At 42.4% G+C, this 25,044-nt stretch overlaps 1 protein-coding gene across 1 annotated transcript; it reads left to right on the top strand.

The window, feature by feature from the left end:
* Positions 1 to 696: 696 nt before the first annotated feature.
* On the top strand, positions 697 to 15,967 carry irs2b (insulin receptor substrate 2b). The gene is made up of 2 exons (XM_077579618.1): positions 697 to 4,076; positions 12,909 to 15,967. Exons 1-2 carry the CDS (start codon positions 905 to 907, stop codon positions 12,911 to 12,913), a joined length of 3,177 nt encoding a protein of 1,058 aa, XP_077435744.1. The 5' UTR covers positions 697 to 904; the 3' UTR covers positions 12,914 to 15,967.
* The last annotated feature ends 9,077 nt before the right edge of the window (positions 15,968 to 25,044 follow it).

The following is a 25,044-nucleotide window of genomic DNA, read 5'->3' as shown; positions in this document are numbered from 1 at the left end:
GCTCTGCACGCACACTGCCAGCCTCTGACGCATGGATATTCCTGACATCATCTTTCTTTTTTTCTAAACAAAACCATATTTGGAATATGCCTCCGCTCCTGGACAAACTGAGATTTGCAATGTGAAAAAAAATGGAACACTTGCATAATCCGATCGAATCTGCCTTTACAAAAAGAATAAAGCAACAAAATGACTAAGCTATTAACTGGACCTTACGTTTATTATTGTGCTTGTTGGCAATGTAGAACTTCACTGCATCATACCAAGAGCTGAGATTGATAGATAGATAGATAGATAGATAGATAGATAGATAGATAGATAGATAGATAGATAGATAGATAGATAGATAGATAGATAGATAGATAGATAGATAGATAGATAGATAGATAGATAGATAGATAGATAGAGTCTTATAAAACTAAAAGCGTGTGACTGATTTGAGGTGATTAAAGTGCTCTAATGACGTAAAATGGAGGCTGTATCGAAGCAGCCAAATGCTTGCTCTGCTATAAATAAATTACGGATCCTTGACTAGGCTCAAACAGGTCGGAAGGGGGCAGAGTGACGGTAGTAGGAGGCTTTCCTCCCCTTTTGCATTCACGCTCAGTCCACCAATGAGCCCAATGAGCTGCGCGCGCACGCCCACTGGCTGTGTGCGTAGTTTTTCTCTCACTCCTTCCCGTTCCCCTCCTCCTCCTCCTTTGAGTGTGTGTAAATGGTCACATGTTGTTTCCCCTCCCCAGTCCGGACACCAGCACTAGCAGAAGCAGCAGCCGACATGTGTTATTTATCGCCCAGCCGTGGGGGAAGCAAGAGGGCGATTGAAGCGTAAAAAAATTAAGAGAAAACTAGCGTCGTGTGTCCTCCTCTTCTTCCTCCTCCTCGTAAGTGTTTGAAGAGTAGAATGGCGAGTCCGCCGAGCGACGCCGGACCCCCACTACCGGCCGCCGGCGTGAAGAAGTGCGGCTACCTGAAGAAGCACAAACACGGTCACAAGCGATTCTTCGTGCTCAGAGAGCCGGGCGAGGGCTGCCCTGTCCGACTGGAGTACTACGAGAGTGAAAAGAAATGGAGGAACAAGTCTGTCGCCAAGCGGGTCATCCCGCTGGACTGCTGCCTGAACGTCAACAAGCGAGCGGACGCCAAACACAAATATCTCATTGCGCTCTACACCAAGGACGAGTGCTTTGCCGTGGCCGCCGACAGCGAGAGCGAGCAGGAGGGATGGTACCGCGTGCTGACGGATTTGATCGCGGAGGGGAGAGTGTTCGACGGGTCGGCGTCCAACTCCGCGTCCTCGCTGGTGGGCTTCGACGAGGCGAGCTACGGCGTGATCACGCCATTCAGCGCCGCCTACAAGGAGGTATGGCAGGTCAATATGAAGTCCAAAGGCTTGGGGCAGAGCAGGAATTTAACTGGCGTGTACAGACTCTGCTTATCCAGTCGGACTATCAGTTTTGTGAAACTCAACACGGAGGTGGCCTCAGTCATTTTGCAGCTGATGAACATCCGGAGGTGCGGCCACTCTGACAGCTTCTTCTTCATGGAGGTGGGTCGCTCTGCAGCCACCGGACCCGGCGAGCTTTGGATGCAAGCCGATGATTCTGTCGTGGCACAGAACATCCACGAAACTATCCTAGAAGCTATGAAAGCAATGAAGGAGCTGTCTGAATTCCGCCCCCGCAGCAAAAGCCAGTCATCGGGCACCAACCCCATCTCTGTGCCCACGAGGCGGCACCTGAACCACCTTCCCCCCAGCCAGACTGGTCTCCTCCGGAGGTCGCGCACTGACAGCATGGCTACAACCTCACCTGTGGGTAAATTTTCTTCCTGTCGGATACGCACTGCCAGCGAGGGCGACGGGACCATGACACGCCCTATGTCGGTAAATGGGAGCCCCCTCAGCCCGGGGGTCCACCGCACCCTCCTGAGCAGGTCTCACACCATCACAGCACGCCCATGTCGGACGTTCGAATCCTCCTCCCTGCAGCACAGTAAGTCCATGTCTATGCCTCTGTCGCATTCCCCACCGATGGCCGCCCCTAGTCTTGTCAGCCTGTCCTCATGTCCAGATAGCAGCGCTCCACGTCCCTCCAGCTGTAGTGCCTCCTTTTCGGGCTCCCCGAGTGACGCCGGTTTCATATCGTGCGAGGAGTACGGCACGAGCCCCGCGGACGCACGCGACCTCCGGCTGCCTCTCACGTACGGTAGCAACACCCCAGAGTCTCTCCGAGCAGATACTCCCCCCTCCCGGGATGGCAGCAGGCTCGATGGCTACATGGTGATGGAACAACAGAACCAGAACGGCTATCGGTGGTTTCCAGAGTTGGACAAGGCTTATCGAAAGCGTACATACTCTCTGACCACCCCCCGCCAGCAGAGGTGTCTCCCTCAAGTGTCTTCAGCTTCCCTCGACGAGTACACGTTAATGAGGGCCACTTACACCAGTGGAAGCCAGTCTTCTCGCAGATGTCTCACAGCATCTCCGAAAGGAACCTTTCCAGATGAGAACAAGGAAGTCCGGGTGGGGTCGAACTGTCCTCAGGGTGACAGTGGTTACATGCCTATGATGCCAGGCGTGGCACCTCATATATCAGCTAAGAATGACTCCTACATGCCTATGAGCCCCATGTGTGTATCTGCGCCGAAGCAGATCATCAACCCCCGATCGCACCCATCCTCTGCAGCCGGGCTGGCCCCGCACACAGACTCCCCAGGCAGTATTTCCCTCGAGGACAATGGCTACATGCGCATGTGGTGCGCAATCAAGATGTCAATGGAGAGCACTGACGGGAAGCTCGCCAATGGAGAGTACCTGAACATGTCTCCTGGTGACCATCTGTTGTCCGTCACACCTCGAGATCAAGTCCTTAGTTCTTCTGGAGGAGAGCAACAACACAGACAGCCTTATTCTTACAACTCCCTGCCACATTCACTTAAGGGTCAAATGCAGCGCAACGGCTCCGCTGACACAGACCAATACGTGGTGATGTGTTTACAGAAGCAGCGGATTGAAGAGGAGTCCAACTACTGTCCTGTATCTTTGGGGGACTCTGCGACAACGGCCCCCCCTCCTATCAGAGGGGCTCGTAGTGACAGGAGTAGGGCGTGTCGACCCACCCGCCTGGCTCTAGATTCCCTCCGAACCTTACCATGTATGAGTGAACACCCGCTCCCGTCTGAGCCACGCAGCCCAGGGGAGTATATTAACATCGACTTCAGCAGCGCTTCCAGTGACACGGAGGCCTCCGCTGAAGGCCCAAAGGGCGCAGACAAGGGATCTTTACCACTCTCGGACTATGTTAATGTGGTCCTTGACTTGCAGAAGACTGCGGTTTCTCCACCTGCAGGAAGTTTGAACCAGGAGGAGGACGGCAAAGGCGTAGAGAGACAGGCAGAGGTGAGAGGAGTGGTTGATGAATACCCACTCCAGCATCATCTGGCGTGTCAGCCAGCTGCAGTGAAGGATGACTACACCGAGATGACGTTCGGTCCTCTCTGCGCCACCGATGACGCCCCCCTTCCCACCAGCCCCACCGCCTGCGTCCATAGACTGAGTCTTGACAGCAGCCTTGTGGTGGACGGGGTACCAGCGGCGCCGGTGGATTCGTTTCTCCTCGGTGAACCCTCACTGAATGTCTCCCCTGCAGATCCGCATAGGGGGGCCAAAGTCATTCGTGCTGACCCTCAGGGACGCCGGCGACACAGCTCCGAGACCTTCTCGTCTACCACCACTGTCACACCCGTGTGCCCATCCTTCGCCCACGACACCAAGCGCCACAGCTCGGCCTCGGTGGAGAACGTATCCCATGGCGTGCGCGACTCGGAGGGACCCGATGAGGACTATAGCAGCAGCACCCCGATGTGCAGGGAGACGTCTGCGGGCTATCAGAACGGACTCAACTACATTGCCTTAAACTTGATGGAGGGCACTCTGGGCGGGTGCCGGTTAGGGGGCTGCGACGGACTCCTGAGATTCAAGACTGCCTGTGGATGCAAGGGTGGCATGAATGGCTTCAACTCCAGCCCCTATGCCAGCCTTGGGTTCAAGGAGACGACTGCCGCTGCAGTGAAAGGTGAGTGCCACTACATGTTGTACACACATTTCATTCAGGAGGCTTTCATTCATGAAGGGAGTGGTATCATTACTGGAGCAGGATCTGTCGTAGTGCTTCTGTGTACTCTGCAGATTGACTCGTGGTTGCTAAGCAGCACTGGGCTCATTTTCATTCCCAACTTGTGAAAAACTGTGAGAGCGCCGTGTTCCTGCCTGCAGCCGGCCTCATAGTCACTGGACTCGCCGTACTAACTGTAAACTCAAAGCTGGTAATCAGAGGGTATTTTTGTGCGCCTAATCAAAAAGAATGTTGCATGCTTTTCGGCAAAACGAGGGCGAAACAACATTACCCAGCGTATCATATCAACTGTGGTCACGCATAGGCCTCACTTTGTGCAGTTTTATGTGTCACAGCGGCCGAGGGAAGTTGTTCCAAACATCGCTGTGAGGTGCAGGCGGCGATGTTTAGATAGGATTAGTCACCCCCCCCCCCTCGTCACACCCATGACACAACGAGAAATTTCACAGGAGCATGATGTGAAGGAGAGCTGTTTGCTCAGCTTTTCATCTACTTTCAGCTGCATGGAGACCAGGTTGTGATGATATAACACAAAACTCAATCGAGAATGCCCCTTAAAATTGTCATTCATGCTTCAGGTTGTTTCTATATTCCTATTGGCCGCCGTTTGAGCTCATGAGTAGTTTTAGACCACGTCAGTGTTTAGACGCGTGTCGCTACACGGGCTGAATTAAAGGAGCAACACCAGCAAAGAAACTGTTTTACACCTCACTGTAAAGCAGGTTTATTGGTCCCTTATTTGGTTCTATTGTGTTTATACGGCTGAATACTACACTGTTGATGGGTTGTCTTTCCGGGAAAGAACAGTTGCCATCAAAATATCACCTTTCACCTCATTCTCTGTGCTGTTGCATCACAGGCTTTTCATGCTACTCTCAAAGGCTGGGATTATTTACACGGATAGGTGGCCAAACAGCAGCATGTCAAAAGTCGCTGTTATCCGAAAAGACGATCTTGGGCAGGATGGTTGTGAAGTCTTGTTAATTGCTGTTGTTTGCGCTTTCACAACATAGGTTGTCTCGTATAGTAGCGCTGATTGATTTATCGTTTGGGGATCGGAATCATGATCTCAGACCAATGTGATTTTTGCGATTGACAAAGTTGCTACTCGTGGACTGGTCACACCAACCGATCAGCTCCGAGCTAGTTAAAAAAAAAAAGTGTCGCGTCCACGTCACTTTCCCAGCTGCTTGTGAACACTAGCCGCTAAACTAACTTGCGCCGCACGATGTCTATGGGCTTCAGCTACGAGCTAAACTGCGTGGATCAACTTCTCTGAGTAGCTAATCCTCACCTCTGTGGCCGCAAATAAAATACACTTGTACGTTTTAACAAGTATAGCTCTCACTAAAGGTGGACGAGGAGTAGCCTAAACTTGCTACACACTAAGAAACAAGACAGAACATGAGAAGATGGTGAGGCTAATGCTAGTCGCTAAACTAACATAAAATGCAGTCGCAAAAGAGCTGAATAAGTGCTTAGGTGTCTGGCTTGAACCATGTTAAGGCGTCGAACATCAAATTTAAATATCACAATAAACTATTATCTAGTGAATAGTGATAAAATAAGACAACAGCTACATGAAAACAGGAAAATAATTGGTTACAGTTGTCATCTGCCATCTTGATGAGCATATAGATATTTGATTAAATATTTACATAATAAAGAACATGCTCATCCGTGCAAAATTGAAAACCATTTTTGGTTCAAAAAATATATATACTGTACATAATTGCATGTATGCCGGCAAGCAATAGGTCTTGCTTTATTGAATCATTTTAAAAACGTTGAAAAAGGACCGCCTCCCTCACACAACCTCTAATGAACCTCTAGGGTTCGTGCATTATTAAAGTACAGTAATAGCTTTTAAGGTTTTGATGGTTTGATGTAATTTTCTATCATGTTTATAAATAGTTACATAGTGAAAATTGCACAGAAGTTTGAAGGAAATTGTGAATTACGTTGAAATTGAAATCAGAAAAATCACAACTCATTATTTTTCTAAAAAGGTTCAACCCTGTTTGCTAGTCCGTCTTTTATAGTGTCTGTGCCAGCTCTGACGCTTCCCTGTGCAAGTCATTGGGTTCCCCAGGAAAACAAGTGAGTCAGTTGTTTATCAATTGTCAGGTACCGGGTTTCAGGCCTGGAATGCGGGGCAGTGTGCAAAGGTTGCTGGGAGAGGTGAATGCTCACTTGTTTTTCTAACCTGGAAGGGACTGAAGGGGGATGGGGGGATTTTTTTTTTACTGCAATCAACTTCACAAACATGCAATGGCTCTTGCGTGAACATTTGTGATTTGACCTTCAATCTATACTGACGGCCTTTGAACAAAGAGTCAATGCCATGTCGACATGAACATTACTTTTTTTGAAATTGTGTTATTTCATTAAGTTTTTTAAATTATTTTTTTATCCATGTGAGCTACATTTTTGGTCGCTTAAAAAGTTTTCATTTTAACATCGCTGTTTAAACCTTACATAGATATTTTTTGAACATTTTGAGCTTGACTTTTTGAAATTGACTTGAACAATTCCTTGATTAACCAAGTGGAAAACTAACAGTAGTTGTTGTAAAAAAATAAATAAATCATTTTAGTTGGGACAAACTAATTGAGATTCGCCACCTACTGGTCTGGCATGCATCTAGCAGGCGTTTTTGATAATATCACCTGTACCTAAAACTTTTCAAAATCGCAACAAAAACAAGTTTTACTCTGTCATTGTCATGTAAATATACCATTCAAGACCAGCCATTGCTACTTCCACTACTCCCATTTCTTCTACTACTCTCCCTTCCAAATGAATAAACACATGCTTCTTAGCCATCAAGGGAGAGATGAGGCGTCGCCTTCCGCAAGCTTTGCCACATTTTCTTGTTATCGCCGACTGAGCCCATAGTTTACATTCCCTTCAGTTCTGCAGTTTGAAACATTGGAACTTAAATCCCGTGTCCTCATTTGGCATTTGCAGTCACACTGTGGGGGGGGAGAAAGGGAGGGAAGGATTGTGGGCTTGAAGCGATGAGGGGGTGAAAGAGGCAGTTGCTGTTCTAAAATTCAACACACATGTGAATGAATATGAGGAGGGGGGTGCATTCTATATCTCTATATATGGACTTTCTCGTTTCTGCGCGCAGTGGGTCACTTTTAAAGGGCTGGGGACTTGATTGGTTAGTTGTTTCGGTGCAGCGGCTCCACTGTTTAGCCTTCAAGGGCACGCCTCATGACCCTGCTGCAATGTCAGTTTAGTGACCTTTGAACTATAGCGAAATGCAGCAAGCCACATCATGGAAGCGTGTGGATTACTTTTACCATATTTCTTCGCAGGCCACCTTTCATCTATTTAGCCCCCCCCCCGCCCACCCTCTGTTGTAACAGCCGTCTTGCATGGTTGCATTTAGGGGAGAATCTGACTCACTCCCTCCATGCCTTGCCGAATTTAGCAGCCCAACGCACACACCGTTCCACTTTGTGCGTCTTCCTGTCTGCATATGCGCAGCCGCCAGCAGATGGTCGAGAGAGGGTGTGTGTTTGTTGCGGAGGGTCTTGGGGTGGGGGGGTGGGCGGTTGGGTGGTTTTCCGTCAGGAGTATTTGCACCTGCCCCGCCAAGCGGCACTCACTGGTTATCTGGCTCTTTTAGGAGGAGAGTGACAATACGCTAATGACCGGCCACCATCTGCCACAACAACAGGGAGAAGGTGGTAGTGGAGGAGGTTGGTGTGTGGGGGGGTGGGGTGCACAAGGGTGTGTTCAAGAAGCCTCACATCAAACCCCTCCCCCTGTTTTTTGTCCCTCCCCCCTCGACTCTCCGCCTCCTCTCTCCAGGCATCGCTTTCTGTTTTGCAGAAATCATGTGACGCAACCTACACCTACCCCCACCACAACCACCCGAAAAGCCCCCTCCTCGGTTGACACACACATGCTTTATTTGGCATGGCCGCATATTTTTTCTGTTGTTTTCCATACCTCCGTGGGCCTGTGCTGCTTTGGCTTCTTGCGCCAGCGGCCGCAGAGGATCACCTAATGAGCCGTTTAGCAACTAAAGCTAATCATACTTGATTAAAGGTTGTTGTAGTTATCACAAGCCTCCAAAAACAAGAACAGACAGCTCTGACATATTTTTTTATTTCATAAGATCCCTTGCTGATAATACCCCCCCCCCCCCCTTGTATGCATTTTCATGACAAAGTTACAAAAGTGCAAAGTGCACTTTTTCGAAGTTAGCCGAACATGACTCTTTGATGACACACAACAGAGGAAAGGAACACTTTGTTTCTTGCCCTCACCTGTCCTGACCTCACCCCCCCCCCCCCCCCCCCCCCTACAGCCCTGCGCAGTCACAGTGAGTGTGATACATAACTCTTGAGAGTACACTAGGGCGGGATGTTCCAGTCGCAGATGAAAACAAAGTCAACCTATCCCCAATTTAGCTTGAAGGTAAGAAGGCTTACGTTCACTTCGGGATTAAACATTGTTGAGCGGCTTGTTTTGTCTCGAGCTGGTGTGTGATGTGAGCACGTCTCAGCCACTCAGCCGCTTACAATGACCATTTTATGGTGAATGTAGACCCAGGATGAACTTTTTTTCTTCTTCTTGTTAGTCATCAACATATGAGTCCGTTTCCTTGATGGAATAAGGGGGAAGTAACGGATCTGCTATTTATTTTTCAATATTATATTGAACATTTGAATGTTCTTCTTTAAACTAAAGTCAGACAATCCATTTTGCCTCAACAAGCAATAATTAACTGAAAATCAAATAGGGCCACAACTATTTATCGTATAACTCGAATAATTCGATTACAAGTCTAAAACGAGTCTAAGCAAACTGCCTCGGACCTTTACAGGGATAATTTTTTTTTACACAGACTAATGTTACTGCAGTTGCACATACTACAGCGTGTAGAAATAAGTTGGCGCAATGAGGTCGAGTAAGAGTTCAGAAGACAGATCATGTCCAAAGTTTAGGATCAAGATTAAGTGTCATGAACACCACAACAGCAGGTCTCTAACACAAATAATGTATTTATGTTAGCTTATTTAACATAGCCTAACATCAGCAGTAGTAAGAACATATTGTATTGCCCCCATAAATGGTCAAGAAAAGTTTAATCGCTTCATTGAACAAACAGTAAAAAAAAAAACACTTCAGTCAATCCATAGATGAGCTGCTGATGGCCGCAACTCGCACCACGTAGTTCAACACACAGACTAGCTAAGGGGCTAGCCACAACGCTACACTCTCGTTTACTCACACCCACATCAATCACCAGGCCAGGCCCCGCCTTTTGAAGCCACACATGGTAAACGTCACGGATACTATAGTAGAACGCGAGGATAGCGACCCCAGGTGGACGATTATATCACCTGCACCTTACATGCATGTTATTGTGTTCCATAATGCAAAATATTTTTTTATTCAATTACTTTACCAATTGATGGGTAATTGGTAGAAAACTCTAAAAATATTAAATAGCTGCTGCTGTGTATTTTCTTGGAGTGCACTACTTGGTTGTGACCAGTAGAGGCGCTACTATTTCACACATGTTTTTGGAGTCCACTTAAACATGTAAGATATGTGTGTTTAAATTAGGCAATATAACGACAACCCCCTCACTCAATATAATCATAGAAGTTTCCATTATTTGAAAAATATCTTCAACTGTCGTCCCGAGTGTTTGTGAGTCTGCCTGTGATTGGAGGCCATGTTGACGCCAATAGCAAAAATTGGGGCGAGCGAGCAGGGCTTGTTTTTGTGTTGTGCGTCGGACAGGCCCGAGGTGTGGGAGGTCACAGGTCACGAGGCAGTCGCTGTTTGTGTAGTGGAGCTCTGCGATAGATCAGGGAGGAGCTAGCCGGCGGGAGGTTGGAATGTAAACACAACTTATCCCAGCCTGTTCATCTCTCAGGGAAAATACCTGACATTACTTTTGCTCTTTTTCACTCTAGCGGTTGTTTACATGACATTTTGGAGATGGAAAATGCTCATTTAAAACACGTCACAAAGATTATTTTTAAAGGGGAAGTCAAACCAAAAGATTTCTTTACGTTCTATGCGCCCTTACTAGTCTAAACACAGCATTTTGATTAATCGTGCGCCTGTGGAATATGAGCCAAGCAGCCAGGTCCACCCATTTTTATCCATCTCAGGGGGCGGCCATTTTGCCATTTGCTGTCAACTCACAATGACATCACAGTTGCTCAGGGCTTAAGTAACGACCAGTTAACAGCAAGTGGCAAAATGGCTGCCCCCAGGGATGGATAAAAACGATCGAATTTTGCTGCTTAATTTATATTGCACAAAAGCAAGTTTAATCAGAATACTGTGTTTAGACTAGTGGAGCCACATAGAACATTACTGTTGTGTTGACTTCCCCTTTAAAACAAAAATATTTAGCATATATATATATATATATATATATGTATATGTACTGTATATATATTGTAGTGGTTTGCCATCTTAATTTGTATTGTAGTGGCTATTTATATGTTAGAAGCGGAGGAGGCCACAGTGGACGTGTTTTCGTCGGAAGAGACCCCTGCCACTAATAACGCGCCCCAGTGTCCTAGCCCTGAATGGAGCTGGGCTAAGTTTAGCCTGCGAGCTAAATAAATAATGAACAGTCAGTGAGGGTGGGCGGTCGTATTGGTTGTGGGAGGGCCTGAAGTGGGGTAAAATAGTGAGGTGGGGGGGTGTTTATGTGCTCGACTCCCTCCAGAAAAAAAAAGAAAAAAGGACAGGGGTTTAGTAGCCATTGGGTTCATTCCTTGATAGACCCCTATCCCGTTTTTTCCCTTAGTAAGACCCCCTTTCCACACACCCCTGTTGTCTAGTATGTGCGCGCCGAGACATGACCTTTATTTATCTGTCTCCTCTGCAGCACCTTATTAATCTCCGCTCCCAGTGATTCATTTTCCCGGCACATCTCAGTCATTCTCACCCAAGTGTTTGCCTCGACAGGCTACTGTCTGGACCAGCGCACACGCACACGCACACGCACACGCACACGCACACACACACACACACACTCACACACACACACACACACACACACACACAGATTGTTATAGGCCGGTCCCATGACCTCACTGCATTCCCGGTCCTCTCAGTCAGGTTGATTCTGTTACTGTGGTTTTTCCACCTCTCCCCAAACTCTTTCTTCTTTGCCCTCTAATGAACCCAAACAATCAGGAGGCAACATTAGGGGAGCCAAATTGAATCTATTTTCCTCAGAATGAGTCATCCATTGAAGAAAAAAAAGATGACAGGATTTTCAGATTTGTTTTTGTCATTTATGAGTCAAAAACAGAAGAACAAAGTGTGTGTGTTTATAGTAGGAGTGTTGTGGGGGGGGGGGGGGGGCACTTTGGTATGAATGAAAGGTTTGTTTTAGAGAATGAACGATCACATCCAGCTTTGTGAAAACAGCTCTTGTTCGCCTCCGGGGGGTGGGGGGCGAGCGGGGGACAAAAATGTGGCCGGCCGAGCCGTGCGTGTGTGTGTGTTGTCGGTCGACACTTCCGCCGCTGTTTGATAGCTGCATGCAAATGAACGCTCACAAACAAGTGCGTGGGGGTCAGAGTTCAGCAGTGTTTTCCACTGGGACAGAAAGCGACACTGTGGCGACTGCATGAATGAGAATAACTAAGAAGAATATGTCACTGTGGCGTGTGTGTGACATTTTTTATTTGGAGTGTGTATTCAGTCAGGAATACCTGTGTTATGCTTGTCGCACTGTTTTAAAGCCAGTGACCAGTTAAGTGTCCGCTGACTGAGGAAACACACTTTGGAGAGCACTTATTCCTTACTTGGTAACAAAGTGGGGGAATCCATTTGACCTCCGAACCAATAGAGTCCACACACACACACCATCATACATACGTTTACATTTAAAGCAAGATTATTGTGTTCAGCAGTTATTATTGTATTATTTATTATTGTAAGAATACAACAGTTAATTGTCAAGAAAATGCAACTTTAATCTTGGACAAAATTCAGACGTCACCCTTTAAAACTACAACTTTTTTTAAGTGCATCTTTATTGTAGTAAATTTCAAAACTTTTTTTAACTGCACGTTTTCTTTTTTTGTACTTTGGTAAATAAGCGCAAGCGCAACAGCCAACTTGTTTGCCAACCAATGGAAGCAGCACCCCTCATTTGTTTTAAATTCAGCTCATAGCATGTGGGGTCAGGAGATTATTCCCCCCTTTTCCGCCTTGTAGAAATCCACCAAAATCACCTTACACCACCTGTGCCACAAGTTAGACCTGCTTTCACCTGGTCTAATGTCTAATCTACTTTCTGTCACCAAATTTTCAGGTACACAAAGGGCATGTGTGGGGGAAGGGTCTGTCAAATTCCCAAACGTGCTAAACTAGACTTGCACCAACACAAAATTGCCGATGTGGCAGTTTCGAACCTGCGCCTGAAAATAGAGTCCTAGGCTTTTTTCTAATTAAAAAAAAGTCAGATTTTATTCTTGTAAAATTAATTTTACTTTAAAAAAGCTGTCAATAAATATGATTTTATATTTAGAAAAAAAAAATACTCTCCAAAAACGTCTTGTCAGGTTCTGCCCCCGTTTCCTTGAAAAAAAAATACAGCTTTATTCTCATGAGATTTTGACTTTTTTGCGTAAAAAAATTATACAATTCCATTCACTTTACTTTCGAAAACATTCCAAATTTTTTTTCTTGGGGGGGGGGGGGAATCTGACTTGATTCTCATCATTCCTCATTAACGCCTTTTTTTGTTCTTCTTCTCTCTTTCAGAATGAAGGCCACTGGCTCAGTCACCATCGCAGTCTCCCGCTTTCCTCCTCTCCTGGCCGTTACGTCGGTCCGCCACCTCCGTGCGATGACGTTGCCTCGGCAACAGCTGGACCGCGGGCTGCCGCCCACATGCCCTTTGACCCCTGCTGCCATCTCCACGAGGTCACAGAGGCGGCAGTTGCTACGGCAACACGGACACTTGACCTTTCACCCCAAATCTTCCCTTGGCACCAAAACGATGAGGCGCCATCCATTGATGCTGCTGGACTAGATGACTTAAAAAAAATTTTTTTTTTAAAAAGCAACAAAAAAAAACCTCTCGTACCAACTATTAACTCTTGGTAACTATTTTATTTATCTGCAAAATGACTACGAGTTATTATATCATGTCAGATATATATTATTTTGGTTACCATTTAATAATAGTTTGGACTGGTTGCCTGAACTGAGAAGACACCAAACATCAGATCACATGCACACACATGCAAAAAAGAAAGAAAGAATGCATACAAAATATTTATTTATTTAACACGGATGTATGCATTTGGTGAAACCTTTTCCAAATGTGTGAATTTCTTTAAATAATAAAAGGTGGCATTTAGGTACATATTTAAAAAAAAAAAAAGTTTGCTTAAAAAAACCTACCTCAGCAAAACAAACAAAAACAGGTTGGTTAAAACCCCCCATAGTTGATATGAATATATATAAAATATTTATTTTTTTAAACTTTTTTTTTTTTTTTTTAAAGAAAGGAATCACCAATCCAAAGCCTTACTCAAGCCCCTGACGGGCTGTTTAGTCTGGACCTAGCAACCCATCACAACTGAACCGATCCGCAAAGAATGAGCCACTCTGAGATTTCCACGGTACATTTACGACAAGACGATGCATGAAATATTTCATTTGCCTGGCGGGGGTGGGCGAGAGGGAGGGATTTTCTATTCTCGCTTTTTTGTGATCACGTCACGCTCAAACACTGCAGAACGACCCAGGTACACCCGTGGCCTGTCTGAGCCAAAGCCTCAGCACCTCCAAACACTTTGGACCTGTTCTCCTGTAGTCCCCTGCACACCCGCCCGCGCCTCCTGCAGGAAGTCATGACAAAAAGGAATGTTTGAAGTTCTTTGTCTTAACTAGGGATGGGCATAGTGATTGAATTTGCTTGATTGTTGATTGATTAAATGTGTACTTGTCTGCAACCAGTAGGGGCGCTGTTGATTCAATCTGCACTAAGTTTGCGGTCTAAAGAAGAAGATGTCAGCTAAGGCCGACATCCAACTTCCCTCCTGTTCTGTTCATTAACACTGCAGTGGAAACAAATTCTGAGAGAAGAGAGAGAGAAGTTATCCCAGCTTAGTTGAAATAATGCAAACATTTAAAAACTAAGGCGACAAGAAAAAAATTGTAATATGAAAGTACTACAATTTATTGATTTTTCCGTAAATAAGTATTTTTTTGTCATATGACTATTTTTTGCTCATCAAATGTGACTTTCTTTCTTTTCGTCGTATGGCTATATTCAGAAAATTTCATCTATTTTTTTTGATGAATTTTAAGGACATTTTTATGCTGATATTACAATTTTATTCATAGAATAATTAAACTTTTTCTCTTAAAAAAATCTCACAATGTGACCTCGTAAATGTTTTAGTTCATTTTTGAAAGTATCATTCACAAGTATCATCATCTTGTCTGAACAAGAAAATATTATTTGAAAAAAATTACACTCTTTTTAAATAACTTTTTTTCACTCTCAATATGACAGTTTAAGTCAAAAAATTTTTTATTTTTTTAAATATAACTTGACTTTTTTCTCACAATATTTATGTATTGATAGAAACATTTTTTGCTCGTTAAAAAACAACTTCATTCTAAAGCTTAAAATCTGCTTTTTTTCTTGGCAAATTACGACTTGTTCTAATAACATTTACGTAATGTGCCGTAATGGATTGTTCATCTTCTCCACATTGGATCAATCAAATGCCCATCCCTGGTCTTAACTGGACAGTGCACACACACACAGACACACACAAATGCACTCACCTGTTGCCTCAATGCGGCGCCGACCCACGTGGTCAGTTTGGTCGCCGGGCCTCGCGCCGCCATTTTGGGACGCTGGCGGAGCGGACGCATGGTCTTGCACTTACAAACTTGTTGTAGATTGTAACACAAGACGCGATGAATGTAGTACACGCTGCGTTCCAAGGTTGGGAACGCACGAACCCCATTGAACAACCACAACAGTGAAAAGCCAACGAGTCAAAAGCGACAACTAGCAACACAACACACACCAGGACGAGCGTCATTGCTGTTGATCTGGATCCACTGGTACTTAAAGACTGTAAATAGTGACCACGTCATGACAACAAACAACTTTCAGTGAAATAACTGATACTGTTTTTATTGTACATAGTTTGTGTTGGCGTGATACAACAAAAGCACTAATTAAGTAAGTTATATGCTAACCAGTTCTGGTTTGGCTTTGATTTTTTTTCCTTTTTTTTTTTTTCAAATAATTTAATAACTGATGGGATAGTATTGTGAAAGACGATGCCACAATTTTTCTAATGCTGTAACTGCAAATTTTATGAGAAATTCTTACTTGACCTAATTCATTCTTAGGTACAAATGGCATATATGCAATATTTACACAATTGAAAACTAGTTTACTTACCAAGGTGTACCAAATGTACAAATATTGTCTATATTTGTTTATTAAACCTTAAAATTCTGATTTTTTTCCTGTTGTTTTTGTTTGTTTGTTGCGGTTTGTACATGTTTTTTCGGCATATTTGAAATTTGCTAATCGAGCCCATTTGGTGTTTGAGCAGTGTTTTGCATTTGGGTCATGTATCTTTATGAAAGCATTGAAAAGTTACTGTTGGGGCCTCCCCAGCTTATTTTGCTGTGTTTATCCCCCCCCCGGCACTGTAAATACTTCACATCTTGCATATTATTGTGATGCGACTAAGAGATGATAATTTAAATTGACGTCTTTGCTTTAGATTGTATTGATTCTTTTTAGACACATGGAATAAATATTGATATTTAAGAAAATATGCCTGCATCTGTTTCTTGTTTAATTTTGTCTCATCTTTTTTTTTTGTATGACTTCATTCTTGTGCTTGTACTATTATGTCTTTATTCTTGTTGTCTCACAATTGAAACATTATACGCATCTATTGTTTATTTTTTCTTTCCAGTGTGACGTGTTTCTTTGTTTGCACTCCTTAATTTGGAGTGGAGAAAGTGTGCATGCAGCCTTTTGGGCGTGGGCCCTAGCTTAGAACGCCTCCTGTTATTGTTTAGCCTCTCAGGCCCCACCCCCTCCTCAGCAATAGTCATTAAGCAGGTGTTACAACAGCCTCTGGAGGTGGGTAGGATTAAATCACCAGCGAGATCAACGCTTTTGCACACTATACCGTATGCTAGCGGATTATTCATTCCGACAACCGCTCTAATTAAAATGGTAATTACGGCTGGCACTAGCTTAGCTAGAATAGCTGTAATTGTATCAGGTGTGTGATGCAGGGAGAGACTAGTGCGATTTGTCATTCTTGTGAAGGGGTCAATCAGGACACATGGAAAGGGAACAAGCAGTACCCAATTCTTCCACTAGGCATTTTTTTGTAAATACAGACGCTCCCCTACTTACGAACATTCGAGTTACGAACAACGGTACATACGAACATGTCTGCGCGCATGCGCGCATGTCAAAAAATGTTCGGAAAGAGATGCTGTAAGTTAGATTTTTTATTGCGCACCTTTTTCCGAGTACTGTAGTGCTTCTTTCCGCCGCTAATACCGACGCTTGGCGCTGTGAGAGCTCACCCAGCATTGGAGGCTCAGCAACGTGTCGAGGAGGAGGAAGAAGAAGAAACGCCTGTCGCTCATAGATAAAGCCATCGCACTCTTCGAGCAGCAAGACCCAAATATTGAACGTTGCACAAAGGTTGCAAATCAATTGAATGATGCCATACAGTGCTACCGCATCATTTATGATGAAAAAAGAACAAAACTGTGCAATCGTCGTTAGATCGCTTCTTTCGGCCAGTTTCTAGTAAATCCTCCAAGGAAGATACTCATCAACCCTCATCTTCTTCTCCTCGACCCTCAACTTCTTCCTACATTGAAGTTACGGAGGAGGAAGTAACTTTTGAAGCCCATTCCAGCGACGACGAAGAACCTCTCATGATATAAAATCCTCCTCTTCCTCCTCCTCCATCAAATCCTTAAGCATCGAGTACATCTTCTAAAAGTAAGTTAAACTTCATTTTATTTATCTTATTACGTACATGTACATACTGTGTGTGTCTCTCGCTCTCTCTCTCTAACATACGTAGTACAGTACAGTACTGTACGTATTCTCTTTAAACATAAATTATAATACAAAATATAGCACTGAAGCAACTTACGAACAAATTCACCTTACGAACGATTGCTCGGAACGTAACTCGTTCGTAAGTTGGGGAGCGTCTGTAGTCATTTTCAAATATGACATTGTTTATATATCACACTTTAGATTTTATTTATTGTCATTAAAAAAGATTTTCAGTGGGAGTAAAGAGTAAGCAAGACTAGTGTTCAGGGTGCACAGAAAAAAAAATCATACATTCTTATGAAAAAATATATAAATTTAAGAATGAAGCCATAGTGTTATGAAGTCCAATTATTTTTCAAGAAAAAAGTGGTAACCGTTTGGGAATAATATTTCACGTTTTTGCAAAAAAAAAACAAGAATATTAGTCTTACAAAAAAGTCACAAGTTACAAAAAAATGTCTTTTTACAATAAACTATATCTTCTTCTAACGTTACTTGTGTGAGCAAGACACATGCGGAAGATTTAGCTCAACACTCTCTGCAGCGGTACGCGTTGAAACGTTTGGTTAGTGGAATCGATTGGATTACAAACATTTGCCGATACTGCCCGGACTAATGGCAATGGATGCTCTGAGGTAGGGTGGCTCTCAAAACACGGACATTCTTGCGTCTTCTGTACTTTCGGCTTTTATTGTTTGCTGTGTGAATTTATCAATTGTGAACTCGAGGTGAAGAATCTCGGGTTATTTTTAAGCCAAGTTAGCTAGTTTCCTGACCGCGCTAGCTGTGCTAGCATGTTACAACAAAAACAACAACAACATTGTTGATTCATCACTTATTTTCGTACACTTTAACAACAATTTCAACTTTTGGGCTGCTGGGAAAGGAAAATAAGGAAGGTATTTGGAACGTTCTCAAAATCGAACGTCTTGACCACCAGATCTATTTTTAGCCATAGCTAGCCACGGCTAGCAGCTCACATGTATCACGATCGCATTATGCTAAAAGCATTTTTACCATCTTACAATGACACTTACCTTAATTAAAATTGTCAGAACACACTTTGGTAGACTTTGTCGGTTGGAAATCCTTTTGATGTATTTTGCAATTCCGTACACTTCTTTGTCGTTCCCATTCGACATTCCATGGACCGGCACACAATGTGGGGCAAATGACCCGGCATATGAATACTATTTTATTTATTTTTTTCCCTGGAGAGCTCAGTATTGTTCATTCGGTAATTTTACCGATTTGACATGTCATTATCACTGCTCTCCTTTATATATATATATATATATATATATATATATATATATATATATATATATATATATATATATATTTTGTATGTTTATTTTTTTTTGTATGTGGGTGAATATGTGTATGTGCGTGCGTGCATTCATTAGTTCACCTAAAACCTATAAAAAAAAAAAAAAAATCCCATACCGTTTCCCTAAACCGAACACTTCCAGCCAGTCGTGAGGCCGTCAGGAAACCCGAGAAAGGACCAAAGAAAATAAAGGAAAGTGAATGTGCATGTGAATACTATGTATATATGTGTGACAGAGGTACTGCCTTGCAGTGACATGTATCCTGTTCAATTTGTCAATTTTTTCCCTGATGCCGAAGGAGCGACGCCCACAATCTAAAAACAGTTGGGTCAAAAGTAACCCAATTATGGATCAAAAATGGACCGATCCACTTTATGGGTCAATTTGACCCAACTTGGAGTCAAGAAATGGGTAATTTCATAAATATTGGTCAGATCCTTTACTTGGGTAAAAAAAGGGGTCATTTTGAATAAAACTTAATAAATAAAAAAATTTACCCAAATAAAGGATCGGTCCATTTTTGACCCATTGTTGGGTTATTTTTGACCCAACTATTTGGGTGAAGCTTTTATGCTATTTTTCCATAAAATAATGACGTGTCATTTAATCGGATTTAAAAACAGATAACTCATCCGAGCTGGAGAGTGTTTATGCATGTGCTTGTGTGTGTGTGTGTGTTAGGAGTGGGTCCATGCACTAAGTGTTTAAAGTGTAGCTTTGGCTCAAGGGAGCCATGGACCTTATGGACATGCGACCTACAGCAGCTCCACAGGAAATGGTCTTCTTCCGGAAAGCTGTCTGGAACGTCGGGTCCCCTTAAGTAGCCGTGTGTGTATTTTAAAAGCTAATAGGCTCTGAGGCCATCTGAGGATCCCCCAAACACTCTCCAGGCCCCCGCTTAACTCCTCACCCACCTTCAAGACTGGTTTGTGTATCTTGTTGTTTGTAATTAATCTGAGATGAAGTGATTGTAATTGCTTATTAGGCCCTCACTGACTCTTCCACTTTTGCCAAGTGTAGTTTTAGAGTTTTAGATGTGTCAGTCAAGTGAATGTTATAAAGGCTGGGAGTATTATTTACTATAAGAAAGCAAATTGCATTGTAATGGTACATTGAATATCAATTAGAAAAGAAAGCTGTCATAGTCTTATACTATCATTTTCTGGGAATATGTTATTTTTGTTTTATATTACTTTAGAGTTTGCATTTAATTATGTTAAGATTAATCGGTTATCTGGATTTTTTTCGGAGAAATATCTGACTCTTCAGCGGCCCCAAAAGATACTGACTATTATATTCGTAGCTCATTAAAATATGATTAGATTTCATTAAACATTGAAAATATTTTTCCTTTGCAGTGTTTAAAAGTGCATTGTGCAGTTTAAAAATGTAATATTAAAGCTTGTTCTATGTCATGCATGCTCCACCAAAGCCCAGATGAGTATGAAGAGCCCTGACCGTTTTACTCTGACGGCACCTATCAGCTTTTATCTTTCCTTTACAGAAAAGTGTATGGATCCTCACACGCCACAGTTTCCTCGGGAAGGGGAGGGGCAGAGTTTTTCTTACCTCATTTGAAGTCATGTCTTCGTTTGTCAACTGTGGCTATCACTTTAAGATCGTGCACGTACTCACACGCGCACCATGAACGAGCCTGACACAGATGCTGCAGTTACAATTTGGGCCAGAGGTGGCAGTCGAGAGTAACAACCTGCACAAAGATCCTTTAAAAAATGTCAACCATCCAACATCCTTTTTTGAAAGTGCTGCTTGCTTGATGCAAAACAGTTGCTCAACAGTCTGGAGTCTCCGTGGTCATATTTTGCACGTCATAATGTGACCCTACATTTTCAATAGTAAACAAGTCTAGACTTGGTCTTGTAGGGCTGTGCAATTAATCCAAATTCAATTTCAATTATTACACAATTTCAAAATTGGCATAATCGTAAACAAAAATAAAAAATATTAATACTAATTTTAAGTTGTTTGAATTTTATTTATTTGCACCTATTTATTTTAAAATTACTAATTTAATAAATGTTGTTTGGTCCAAAAAGAACTTGCATAATACATGTTTAAACATTTTCTTTTGTACCAAAAAACAAATGATTGTCCTAATCTAGATTTCCATTATTACCAAATCAATTGTGATTAATATTTTTTCATAATCGAGCAACACTGTTAAAATATAGGCAGAATCAATCACCCAATCAAACTTTAAGTGATTTTTATACATAAAAATGTATAGTCCTTCACATTATTAATAACATCATTTGTTTATTAGGAAATTATTGGATTTTAATGACAAGTCATTTACATTCCATTATACATTTTCCTGCTTTATTGTCATCAAATATTAATTACAGCCTGATTATTTAAGTCTTGACACTTGTTTTCCTTTTTTTTTTTCATTTCAGAAGGGAAAGTGTTCCTGTTTTAATGCATTTTCAGATGTGCCTGCGGATCTGCAGGTCTGCGAGTTCAACCATTCATCATTTATTTCTCCCAGAAGCAACTGGGAGGAATGCAAACAGCATTTTTTATTTGTCGCCTTGTTTGTCCATGCCGCACACACGCGCGCACTGGAGGAACTGGATGACAAGATGACAAGAGAGAGCAAACACCCTGGGGCACACCCATTTGTGCTTCCGTCTCCCGCTCAAAAAGCACTTCCTGTTTGGGAGTGCTGTGTTGATCTATCAGTCGCCTCTCTCTCTCTTTCCTTTCTCGTAATCCATCACCCTTGTTGCGTAACTCGCCTGCACAAGTAGGTAAACAGGCACTTCCTCTTCTGCTAATGCAAAACAGCATTTTACACATCCTTGTAAAGCTCTGTTGCTATCCACCTATAAAACATTCACACGTGGAATGTATTGACAAAGTCTGTTGTTTTGTTTGATTTTTATTGCACATCTCATAGTCTTTGTTTTTCAATTGGCATTTTCCCACTTGTGCAATAACGTGTGTGAGCGGCGGACATTAAAGGATTAGTGGGTGCGTTTTAATGTACTTCAAATAGCGGTGTTGGGCGTTTTTTCTTTCTTCTTTTTTTAAACTCAACTGCAGATAAGGTGAGACAATTTGAACACATTTTTGGTTTAACATCAAACAATGTTACGTAAAAGAGGAGGACAATTATGAAGTAATGCAGAGAAACAGTTCAAATCAAATAGGGCCAAGTAGATTCCCACAGTTAAAATGTTATAATAATAATGAGTACACAACCCTTTTAATTACTTTAATAATTAAAGTTTGCTTACTTTTGTGCATGCTGCTGTTTAAGGACATCAGACCCTATTGTTGTGTGCGACACATGCTCTACGTTTGCGCAGGGGCAGGTTGGACTCAGTGTTGGTATTTCACAGCCACGCGCAAGTTGGCAAAAATAGAAGAGGGAGTGCTGCGCCGCTATGGCAGTGGTCACTATCGACTTCAGTCATAGCCAATTAAAGCAGCTCCTTTCATTCCCTTTAAATGCAGCGCTAGAGTCTCAACGTGGGCTGTGAAGTGAGCAGCAAAAATATACCCTGTCGACTCCACATCAATTTGATTGTCTTTCAAACTGAGCAGGACACTCGTTCACATCATGTGCGAAAGTGCCACCCATTAAATAATCTGAGATTGTTTACATACTTTGGTGTGTGCTGCTGTTTTGGTTAGCAATTCCAATAGTCCTTTTGAGACATCGCCTCCATGTGACGTAAGACTATCTTTAAAACTTCACAGGAAACTATTTTACAGTGTTACATGGCACTAAACTTTCAATTCATCTCAGGGACTTTTTATGTACGTCGCTAAGTGCTGCTGTTTTTATTAGCAATGCTAATTGCCATTAAATAAGTTGTCACCATTAAATATTTGATCATTTTTAAAACTGTCCAGGTTACTCATTTACAAAAACAGATAACTCTGCATGTTTTATTTCTGAGAAACTGTTTACATACTTGGCTAGGGGCTGTTGTTTTGATTAGCGATGCAAATTGAGATTGTTTTAAAACTGCAGCATCTATTTGAGGAAATACAGAATACTGAACAACATGTGTGGTTGGCCAGCCTGTTTTAGCCAAGGTGGTTTCCAGGTAGTAGTTCTCACACTTCTCTCGCATCTCTGCTTTCTCATTCAGCCACACACACACACACACACACACATAGGAAGAGGCAGGTAAGACAAAGAGTGGCTGGAGGTGGGCGGGATGAGCTCATGTAAGTGCGTACCTGGAGCCCCACCCACTCTGGCACGGTGACTCACCATTTGGCAGGTGTGCGGTTGGTGCATGCGCGTTGGCACCTGCGGGTCAGCTCAGGGTGTGTCACCATCGCTAAGCCTGACAAGTTGCCTCAGGCTCAGGTAAAGCTATTCACCGCTGCTTTGTTTATACTCACTCACCGCCGCGGCTCATCAAAGGAATAATGCAAATATCATTTTTTATAGTGTGTTTAATGGGACAAAAATAACACTTACAGAACACAAATGTCCCAAGGGTTCAACATTATCACCAGCCTAACCAGTGGGTGATCCTCTGACCCGCGAGGCAGATCTGGCCCTCCCTGTATTTTTGGTCTGAAAAATCTTTCAACAATTTTACTTGTCTTAAAATTGTTATTAATGTAACGTAATTATGTAATATTACGGGGCTATTATTAGTGTTCCCGCACAGAACATATTATTTCTCTACCTGCCTAACTATCAACTAATACTGAGTTCAAATTGACCAGTCTGTTAATATCTGTGGCTGAGAAAGATTATTTGACTTCCTTTATGACTTGCTTCATCCAAGTGATGGCTCAGCTCAACTTCAATTTTGTTGGGACCAAGGTTATTAAAGTTGACACAAATTTAACAAAATATCTAAAATGTTCGTAAAAAAATTTAATTAACTAATTTTATGTTTACAAACCTAAATCTAACTTTAATTATGGCAAAATTGTCCATTAAAAAAACTATAAATAATATTAAAACTAAAAAAACTCATTTTTGAAAAAAGTACTAATAAAAATAACAATCTTGCTCTAAAAACAAATTAAAACTAACCAAATTTGAAAAAAAAATGTCAAAACAAAATAAAAACTATAATGAAAAATCCAAAACTATTATAACCCTGGCGGGGATTTGATTTGACACACTTGATTTTTGTAACAGTAATTTGTTATATTCTGTAAATGAACATGTGTCCCATTTGATAAAATTGCCGCAATGCTATGCTAGCATGTACAATATGCCCCTTTTGGGACTGCAGCAATGTTTACTTAAATAAAGAGGTTCTATCCAAATAAAACTGTCGCTATGGGGTATGCTAGCATGTATGCTACGTATCCTCTTTTGGAATTCTGTCATTGTTCATTCTTCAAAATTGATAAAACTGCAGCCTCGCTATGCTAACATGTAGAGTACGCTAATCCTTTTTGGTGTTCCTCCATCATTTGTAAACTCTCACTTTTCCTCCTCACTTTCACCGCATCTAAACGCTTGCAGCTGCCGCTTTTGTCCGCTCACATTTCTTGGCCGCGTCTCATGGAGGTATCATCTCGAGGCTTGGCAAGATGGATGTGTGAGATTAGATACCTGGGCTCTCTGAATGTAAATAAATAACCACGGCTTTCTTTCGGCACACTAAACTCGTCTCTTTGCAAATGTAATGGATGCTGTTGTTGTTAGAAACAAAATGCGGAACATCATTTATGAAGTTGTTTTTGTGTTGGTATTGTCTTAGGTAACCTAGTCCATGGAATAAGGATAATTATGGTTCATAATTTACAAAACAATTGAAAATTACCCGCCTCTGACTCACACTGTAATTGTTTTATTACTTCTGAGAACATCTGTTGACTGATCAAACACAAGAGCCTGGATAGGCTATGCAAAAAGACTCAATGGTAAAAACTGGGCACCATTTAATAGTATAGATGTTGACTAATGCCCAACAGAATGAATTCAAGCTGGATTTTAATAATGATCTTAAATGGGTGTTTAAAGGAAAAAAAATTCTGCAAAAAGAAGTACAAACAACTAAGCTTCTCTTTTTTTTGTTCTTTTTTCCAAGAATAGTGAGTTGCCTCACGGGTATGACACAATCTAATTTTACCAGAAGGAAACAAGCAACTGAGACTACTAATCTACTTCCTGTTTCACATTTGTGCCTTGTAAAAAGCATACGGTAACTTTTTCTCTTCTTCTAACGACTTGACGCTAACTGGCGACACTACAAACGTACTGTTGAGTTTGTTAAAAACTGTCAAAAAGCTTATGGCATCATAAGATAAGATACAATTGATTAGCATGAGCGACTGAGAGAAACAACTTTGCACAACCTGTTTGTGAAAAACAAGGCAACAAGTGTGCAAGGATATTAAATGTGGAAAATACCCACGTAATGGTTGCTAGCATTAGCGACCCTGAGCTAAAACTACGATTATGTTTAATTTGTTTAAAATAAACATAAAAGCATGACGTGTGATGCTGAAAAATATATTTTATTAAGTTTAT

The sequence above is a fragment of the Vanacampus margaritifer genome, chromosome 11, assembly GCF_051991255.1.
Source record: "Vanacampus margaritifer isolate UIUO_Vmar chromosome 11, RoL_Vmar_1.0, whole genome shotgun sequence".
NCBI classification, from domain to species: Eukaryota; Metazoa; Chordata; class Actinopteri; order Syngnathiformes; family Syngnathidae; genus Vanacampus; species Vanacampus margaritifer.
The sequence above is the reverse complement of the archived record's forward strand: the minus strand, read 5'-3'. Positions and strand labels throughout refer to the sequence as shown.

Excerpts from the sequence above, each read along its gene's own strand:
- irs2b (XM_077579618.1), top strand. The coding sequence starts at position 905 with ATGGCGAGTCCGCCGAGCGACGCCGGACCCCCACTACCGGCCGCCGGC.